The sequence below is a fragment of the Solanum lycopersicum genome, chromosome 4, assembly GCF_036512215.1.
Source record: "Solanum lycopersicum chromosome 4, SLM_r2.1".
NCBI classification, from domain to species: Eukaryota; Viridiplantae; Streptophyta; class Magnoliopsida; order Solanales; family Solanaceae; genus Solanum; species Solanum lycopersicum.
In genome coordinates this window covers 8,613,723-8,622,973 of record NC_090803.1, presented here as the reverse complement: position 1 = coordinate 8,622,973, position 9,251 = coordinate 8,613,723, and the positions used below count along the sequence as shown (strand labels likewise).

Genomic DNA, 9,251 nt, shown 5'->3' with positions numbered 1-9,251 from the left:
AAGAAGAAGAATGGTGGGTTGCCGGTGGGGTGGGGTGGGGGTGGGGTGGATTAATTCAATTTTTGTTTTCTTAAATTGCTTTTTGATTATTTAAATTAAAAAAATTTAAAAATTAATCCAATTGTCATGTGTCATCGCTTCTTTGGTCCATTTGTTATGTTTGAGCGTTTGAAATGCACGCATGTTTCTCTTTTATTTGACTATCATTTTGTGTTAAATTGGTATAAATTTGTTAAGGTTCAAGTGTTCAATATGTATTAGACTAAATTGAGGTGTCTAAGTGAAATATACGGACAACTTTAAGGGGCCGCATATTACTTAAGCCTTTATATTGACTAGGATAATTTTACACAATAACGATATCAGAAAATTGTAAATGAAATAGCTAAAAAAAATATTTAAACGATAATTCAAGAACTAGAAATTTTTTTTGATGAAGAAATAGTTCTATCCCTTTAGGGACAAGTAATTAATAAACTAGAGAGAGGATAAATTTGAAATTCAAAAATTGGAGTGATGATGAGATAATTGCTAATCTGTGGGAGTGATTTTAGGCGTGAAAATAGGAACAAAAATCTTTGGGTTAGAGAGTTGCAAGTTATGTATCTAGAAAAAGAGAGAAGGAAAGGAAAATAGGGATTTTTGTAATATTTTGACATGGTAGAGAATTTTAGAAAATATGAAAACAAAAAATGTGTAGTTAAGTAATTTTTCCTTCAAATAGAGTGATGAATTTTTAAACATCATATCATCAAAAGTTAACGGAAACAGTGCTATATTTTATATAAATATAATAAAATATACTCATATATAGACCTATGGACTTATTCACAAGTAATTACATTCTAAAAGAACGTATTGTCGTTAAACTTCGATTTTTAGGTGCTTTATAAAAAAATAAGTCATTTGTTTAATACATATTTTAGGATCTTTTTGTTGTAGTATGCAGAAATATGTAATTGAGATTTATATTTCTGAAAAATTTATCTCGTGCCTCTATTATTTCATTGATGACATTATATACAGTTTCCACCATATCTCTTTGCAACAAAATCGATATAACTTCAACATTAGTAAAAATTTGATTACCAAAAGTCTAGTTAAATAGATCAAAATCCTCCGTTCTTAATCGATAATTTCACATACGAACGCTAAAATCGAAAAAATACATGCACATAATATTTTTCTCTTAAATGGTCCAACCCATAGAATATAATGTCATATAATTGGTCAAAATGAATATTCAAAATATCATATGATCATAAAAATAAAAAAGAACATTTATCACAATAATGATAACATATCTTATGAAATCAAACAAATGAGCTTTTGAAATAACACAAATTTTATACTTATCTGCGATTGAGATATTGTGTTTGATATTCCTTGATTTTACTTTAAAAAAAAAGTTAAAACAACATTTGAGAACATTTTTTTCTCATTTGGGACAAAATATGCACACTTGGTTCCACGTGGGTACTATCTGGCAAATAGGTGAAGTAACATCTTTTTTTATAAAGTGGAAATTTATTAAAATATTAAAAGAGAAAAAAAAAACAGAAAGATAAATGTCAGTCTTCAATTTAATATTTAGTCGGTGCTGATTTATCATGGCCTCCCATGCAAAAGCGTGAATGGAAAATACAATTATACCCTCAAACTTTTAAACATTGATTTATAAATGACATTATTTTATCTTTTATAAAAAAATAAATCAAAATTTCATTTTTTGTGTATGATATCTGCTTTGGGTGGGACTAATGAAAGTCCGGAGCCTAAAGGTACAAAATATTAACAAAAATTTTAAAACGGTATATAAAATTTTATATTAATCAAAACGGTAAAATTGCGGCATCAACAGCGACTTAGTTCACCGAAAAAAGCAAAATCGCTGCCTCTGCAACGATTTTGTAAATTGTGATTTTTTTTTAAAAAAAAATGTTAAATCGCTGCCTAGGCAGCGATTTAAAAAAAAAAAAATTTTTCTTTTATAAACAAATCGCTGCCTCACTGCCTAGGCAGCGATTTTGTAAAAAATTATTTTTTTTTTAAAAAAATATTTTAAAAATAAAAAATAAATTAAAATTGCTGCATTGACAGCGAATTTTTTTTAAAAAAATTGCATTTTGCAAAATCGCTGCAGAGGCAGCAATTTCATTTTTTTAAAAAAATTCACATTTTGCAAAATCGCTGCGAGGCAGTGATTTTGCTTTTTCCGATGGAGTAAGTCGTTGTTGATGCAACGATTTTGCCATTTTGATTAATATAAATTTTATATACCGTTTTAAAATTTTTGTTAATATTTTGTATCCTTTAAACTCCGAACTTGGACTAATTACATTTGCTTTAAACAAATTTTTTTAAGAATAAATGGTTTTCTTTCAACAGTTCATCTCTAGGAACTCAAACACAAGATGAAATATAATATTTATCACCCTATTAAAAAAAAGTTCAGATTTTATTACTAAATGAATTTAATTTCTTCTAAGAAATCTTTGAAATTTATGTCAAATAGTATTAATTTGGATTCCTTTAATAAAAATGTATTGTGTTATATGCAAGTTATTTAAAGAAAACTTATAATTTAAGCCAACTGCAAAGAGTTATAAATAATGATACTTATAATCTAGTGTAACATTTAAATTATCATAATGTGTAAACTTAAATAACTAAAGTCCATGAAATAATAAAGCCATTCACACTCAAGAATATAAAAAGGTACAAAAAAGGGTATAAATTTCAATGATCTTTTGCCAGATAGACCTCCTTGATTGGTTCCATTTGACAGATCGAATTTCATCCATTTATTTGTGATTTGATAAGACCTTTAGAAAAATTCTAAACACTAACAGTGTAAAATATATTATAGATTTAATTACTCTATAAAATAATTGAAAATAAATTTATATGGTAAGTATTACACTATTGTTTGACTCCTTTTCATTGGTTTCAACATTTTCTTTTTACTGTATTTGATTTATTTATTTTTTATATACTTCGTTTAATTGATTATTTTTACCTGACATAAATAAAATTGTATACATATGTCATCCTTTTCGAACTTCATTATAAAATTAATTAAATATATTATTATTACTTCAATAACCTTATAAATATAAATTAATTTTATAATATCAGTCTATAATAAGTCTTATAATTTTTTTAAAAGAAGAGGCATCCCACACAAAAAGACAAGTCAATAATCAACCAGGCCAAGTCTAGAACAACAACTTTGTACAAGTCAAAAGAAAACCTCAACCACATTCTAACGAAAATAAAAAAAATAAAAAATCAAGAATATGATTTCAATAGGCAACTTTTTCCAATTTTGACCAGTCAAGGTACATGCTTTACACCACAAGGTACAATCCACTAATAGCACACCTCACTTACATCATCTAGATCTAACTGGTTAGGTAAATGCTAAATTATGATTTTGTAAACATAGAAAATCCAATCATTTAAGTCCAATTACAAATTTTGGAATCTATAGTCCTCTATGTCAACCATTCATTTAAAAAAATCTAAATTTTTTGACCATTGCCTAATTTTTTTTCTAGTTAATTTTAAATATTCACTATTGATCGTTATTCTTTATCGATCTAAATACCAAATAACTCTGTATCCAAAACTTTAACATATAAAAAAATCACAATTATATTTTTGTTAATCTCCTAAATTTACTTTGACCATTGAATTATTATAGTCCAAAAATTGGAATCTACTCGTGTCATATATAAAAATCTCAAATCTCAAATTCTTTTAATATATAAAAAAAATTGACCTTTTTACAACTCCAAAAGTGAAGTCTTAAAAAGGGGTGTGTAATGGTAGTTGAATCAACATTACCGCAAACATTAAACTCCAACAAGAAACCAAACAAGCTAAGATCTATTAGATTTCCAAGACTGTCTTTCTTGAGAAAAACATCCTCATCCAAGTTTTCTTGTCTATCCATTGTAATTCCAACAAGCAATAACTCAACCCCAGAGCAACTAAGTCCAATCAAAATGCCAGATTTGTCACCAAATTATATGAAGATTACAACTAGCTATGATGCAAAGAAAGGAAGTAATTCTCAGGTAAATTAAGTTTCTTGATTCTTGATTTTTTGCTCAAAAAAGTACTACTGCTGACCGAGTCTTAATTGTAGTAGTCCATCACTATGATGAATAAAAAAATGTGTTGACAAAGACTTTATATTATGAAATTTTATTAGAAATTGTCAAAATTTGGTGACACCCCTTTTGTGTTTCAGAGAGGTATCGGATCAATAAATGTAAGTTCAATTGATTCATCTGAATTTTGTACACAAAAAAAGGATGACAAAATCAAGAACAGACCAGTAATGAAAAAAATAATGAAGAATTTTGGTAGTACAAGGTCATTTAGAAAGAGGTCATCAAGATCAGTAACAACAATGAAGAATCATAATTCTCAAAATCCATCTTCAGTTGAATATTCAGAATCATCATCACCACCACACTACAGAAAATCAACTTGTTGTTCTCAAGGTAAAAATTGTTTACATCATAGTTGTGAATCTAGCTTTGATAGTAGTGATCAAAGCAGGAGTCCGCGAAAATACTCGCAGACTCTATCAAGAACAACTAGTATGAGAAGTGTGAAGATTTTGATAAACAAAGCTAGTTTTAAATCTAAAAAGGGTGCATCAAAATGCTGTCAAATTCCTGATAAGGCGACATGTTCTTCGACTATTAAGGATTCTAAGTTTAAGGAACATGTTGAGTTTCATCCTGGAAAAACTGAATCTGATAGGTTGTCTAAGTTCAAAGTTTGTTCATATCATCACTGTTCTCTTCATGGAGGACATTATGATGATCCTTCACCTCCGGTGAAACGCGTATATAGGAGGAAAAGATTGTTGAAATCACAAAAAAGCATTAGAGTAAAAAGAAAGTTTAGTACTGCTGATGAAAATACTCAATTGAGCTCCAGTGTTGATCCTTCAGTTTGTGGACAAAGCAGTGCTGCAGAAGATGCTGGTGGTTTCGATGTAAACATGGCTATTGAACATGCTGATCTTGTCGAGATTGACTTTGCTCAACAACAAAGCAGTGGTACAGAAGATGCTGGTGTTTTCGATGTAAACGAGGCTATTGCATATGCTGATCTTGCTGAAATTCCCTTTGATGAAACATCGTTACCGGAGAAAAGTTACAAGGAAACACTCAACATAATGAGCAAACACTGTCCAGAAGAGCATGACAGCCTACTTACTGCATCAAAGTGTTGCAATTGTATGGCACAAGAGCGGAGTGACTCAAATGATGACACTGTTACAGCACCAACTGCATCCGGTCTCGTCAAGCAAGATGATAGTGTCTCTACATCTGTTGGGGATGAAAGTAGCAAAAGAGAAGTGTCTAAAGATGCACCATTTACAATGACAACGAGATCGGTGTTTGATCTTTTCAATGGAGCAAAATATAGCAATGTTACAGAATCAGCTGCTAAATCTGATAACAATGAAAGTAACTACAGAGAACTGTCTAATGATGGACCATTCACCATCACAACGAGACCGGTGTTTGATATCTTTTATGGAGAAAAATGTAGCAATGAAATCTCTTCTGTTTCAGCTAGCAATATGAAGGAGAAGGATGGCAAAGCTGATCTGAACGAGGACCTTGATAGCAAATCAGGTCAAGTTGGTGACTCAAAATCCAAAAATTGTCCTCCAGTTGAAGTTGCTGAGCCCAAAAAGAAGTATATGAACATGTGGAGTCTGATTCGTAGGCATATGGTCTCGGATGCATCTGCAGAACCTGAGACCAAACCAGCCAGTGGAGCTAACGACGAAGAAAATAAACAGGACGGTGCTAACAAATTGCCTTCAGGAGGAAGTTCTGACTCATGTTCAGATTTTGCTGAAAGAGAAATGATACCTGCAAATGAGGATGCAGAAAGTCAAGAAATTGAATTGAGGAAGCTTTTCACCATCAAACTCGTACGAGAAGCAATCGAGAAGATTCTTCTTCCAGAAGTTCAATCTGATAACCAATCAGTTACAAGTGAGTCCAGTGTAGACCATGAATCCTTTGAAATGAATCAAATCCAAGGTATGGAATTAGTACACTGTTTGTGTTTTGTTTGTTTATTAAGAATGTGTGAATTTTCTCACTTTAAGAATGTTTCTGAAATTTTCAGACAGCAAGAATGAGGAGGCAGATGCAGGATCCATGTCAAAAACTGTGAACACAGAAGACGTTGGCGGCTCAAAGAAGGAGATAACACCAAAAGAAGTGAAAAACAAATCCGAGAAGAGAGCACCAAAACACTGGAGCAATCTTAAAAAATGGATACTTCTCCAACGATTCGTCAAGGAATTGGAAAAGGTTACAAGGATCAATACAAGGAAGCCGCAGTATTTGCAGTTGAATCCTGATCCTGAAGCAGAAAAGGTGAATTTAAGAACTCAAACAGCTGATGAGAGGAAAAGAGGAGAAGAGTGGATGCTTGACTATGCGCTTCAGCAGGCGATAAGTCAACTTGCTCCGACTCAACAAAGAAAAGTGGAACTGCTGATAAAAGCATTTGAAACTGTGGTTCCACCACAAGGCGACAATAGCAAGATTGCATTTTCTAAGCCTAGGGCTAGAAAGGAGAATGAATTCATGTCTACAGCTGGCAATACGGGGCGTAAGGCAGAGAAAGTTATTGCAGGCATAGACAGAAAGCTTGAAGAAAATGACTGCTCTATGTACAAAGATCATGATGTTCGACAGTCTGTACTTAGGCAGAAGTCGGATGAAGTGACAAGCGCTGTGAATGATGAGGATTTGGTGGAAGGAAAATCTCGGAAAGAAGATGAGGAAAATAGTTCAAATGATTCTATGATAGAAACCTCTGATGCAGTTGATGGAGCACGAGAAGATGTGGGGTCAGTTGTGAGAGACAGAAAGTTGGAGCTTGAGAATCATGACAACGCTACTAGTGAAACATCTAATACAATGCAGAGCCCAATTGCAGATGGCGACCAAAACTCACTAACTGCAATGAGCATCCAGAGTTCAACTTCTGCATCTGATGCAACAATACAAGAAACTGTAACTAGGGAAGAGACAACAAAAGAATGTGAGAAAACACGTAAACCTCTTCGTGGATTTTCTCTCTTACTGTCAATGTCTGATCCCAAAGAAGATGACGGAGCATCCAAGGGGCAGGCGGACAAACGGAGTTACATCAGCATGTGGCACATGATATCACAACATGTGCTATCAGATGTTGCATCAAAAGTTGGAAATGAACTACTTGATGGAACTGATGATGAGATAGAAGACAGCAGTAGTACACCATCTGAAAGGAAAACGTGCAACCCTCTCGAGGATTTCTCCGAGACGAAGGATGATGCAGAGACAAACAGGGAAGATCATAATCCAAGCCACCATGGGAGAAATTTCTGCAGAGACGATGCTGTCAAACTCATACGAGAGGCAGTTAACGAGATCCTTACAACGCCAATTCAAGATGATTCATCAGATACACAGTCAGTCACCAGTGACATAATCCCGGACCAGGAACTCTCAGAAGCTGAAGGTGAAGTGAACAATCGCTCAAATTCTACCGAAAGCTTGACAAATCTTGACATGACTGAAGGTGGAAAAATGTTGGATCAAGAAACAAAGGATCCAAAAGAAGAGAGAGCACTTCCACTAGCCAAGAACAAACCTGAGACACAAAAGTCCAAGAACTGGAGCAAGCTGAAGAAGTTGATCCTCCTCAAGAAATCAATCAAGGCACTTGAAAAAGCGAGGAAATTCAACCCACGAGCGCCTCAATTTCTTCCCCTAACACCTGATCAAGAACCAGAAAAAGTGGATTTGAGGCATCAAATGACTGATGAAAGGAAAAAAGCAGAAAAATGGATGCTTGATTATGCAATGCAGCATATAGTCACAACACTAACTCCTGCTAGGAAAAAAAGAGTGGCAATGCTCGTGGAAGCATTCGAAGCAGTTGTTCCTCTTCCAGAAGTATGATTTCGACCAAGTTAGATTGGTGGCATATTCTTTGACTACTTGTAAGAATTATGAAGGTGAGCAAACATTCCTACATTCATTCCAATTCAGTTATTTAGACGAAAATACCTATGGAAAATATTTACTAAATGAAAAAAAGGAAACTCATAGATTACTCTTAAGAGTAACAGATGTGTAGGCCAATTTATGCAGTTCTTAATGCTTTAGCTAAGATAGTGAGGCTACAAAGAACAACTAGCCAGTCACTAAACGTCGAAAGTGAGAATGATGAACGACAAACTTTGACAATGCTTATTGATTTTACTCACAATAGAAGGATTTCTTATTTCTGCTGACTAATATGCAGGTTATAGAGAGGCAATTTCAGAAAGTTAATTGCGTGGGATGGTTATCGACTCATCGTGTATTTGCACTAGCTTTCATTGCTTTTGTGGAGCATGAATTGGCAGATAGAAACTTGATGTAAGGGTGCATATGAAATTTTGTACAAAAGTAGATAGGTTTCATTATACTTTCTGCTACAGAGTGTATTCTATATATTATTGTGACATTTATATTATATATAAGCTCTGAGAATGGTCATACTTTCTGCTACAGAGTGTATTCTATATATTATTGTGACATTTATATTATATATAAGCTCTGAGAATGGTCATGTTTGTATGTAAATAGAACCACTACATATCATCCATATCATATTATCTTTACCCATGTTGCTCGGACTCTTCAAAAATATTAACGAGTTTGTGTTGGATCCTCCAAAAATAGTGCATTTTTAAAGAATTTAGCACGAACACCACAATATTTTTGGAGAATTTGAACGACTTAGATGTTCATTATATTAAAGAGTAGAATGACAAAAATAAGCTCATGTGTTTGGTGAAAAAGACTCTAGTTAGTATTGACAAAGATCATAAGCGTCTATACTGTAAAAATTAATTTTCAACCTAAAATTAAAAAAAGACATATGGAAATACATGTTTGTCTCATACACTATGAGTCATAGTAGATTGAACTACTGGTAACTTGTTGAAAGAGAATATGTAATTTTTTTAATTAAAAGATGTCCTTCAAAGATTGATTACATTTTTATATTTAAATATAATTAAAGTTTGAACTTTTCATTTCGTTATAGTTGTCTCTAATTACTTTTCAACTTTTTCTTTTATAGTTGTCTCTAGTTAGTTATCCATTTTGACAAATGAAAAAGGAATAATTTTTTTTTTGTTATACTCTTAATTAAATGAC

At 32.6% G+C, this 9,251-nt stretch overlaps 1 protein-coding gene across 1 annotated transcript; it reads left to right on the top strand.

Annotated features, from left to right (window-relative positions):
- The first annotated feature begins 3,071 nt into the window (after positions 1-3,071).
- Positions 3,072-8,597, top strand: LOC101252576 (uncharacterized). The gene is made up of 4 exons (XM_004236513.5): positions 3,072-4,082; positions 4,259-6,083; positions 6,172-8,059; positions 8,350-8,597. The coding sequence occupies exons 1-3, from the start codon at positions 3,828-3,830 to the stop codon at positions 8,001-8,003; spliced, it is 3,912 nt and encodes a 1,303-aa protein (XP_004236561.2). The 5' UTR covers positions 3,072-3,827; the 3' UTR covers positions 8,004-8,059; positions 8,350-8,597.
- The last annotated feature ends 654 nt before the right edge of the window (positions 8,598-9,251 follow it).

What these genes read in the sequence shown, in the direction of transcription:
- LOC101252576 (XM_004236513.5), top strand. Translation starts at nt 3,828, where the DNA reads ATGGTAGTTGAATCAACATTACCGCAAACATTAAACTCCAACAAGAAA. An exon ending in AGAAAGGAAGTAATTCTCAG is followed by an intron (nt 4,083 to 4,258) that starts GTAAATTAAGTT and finishes TTTGTGTTTCAG; the next exon opens with AGAGGTATCGGATCAATAAA. An exon ending in TGAAATGAATCAAATCCAAG is followed by an intron (nt 6,084 to 6,171) that starts GTATGGAATTAG and finishes TGAAATTTTCAG; the next exon opens with ACAGCAAGAATGAGGAGGCA.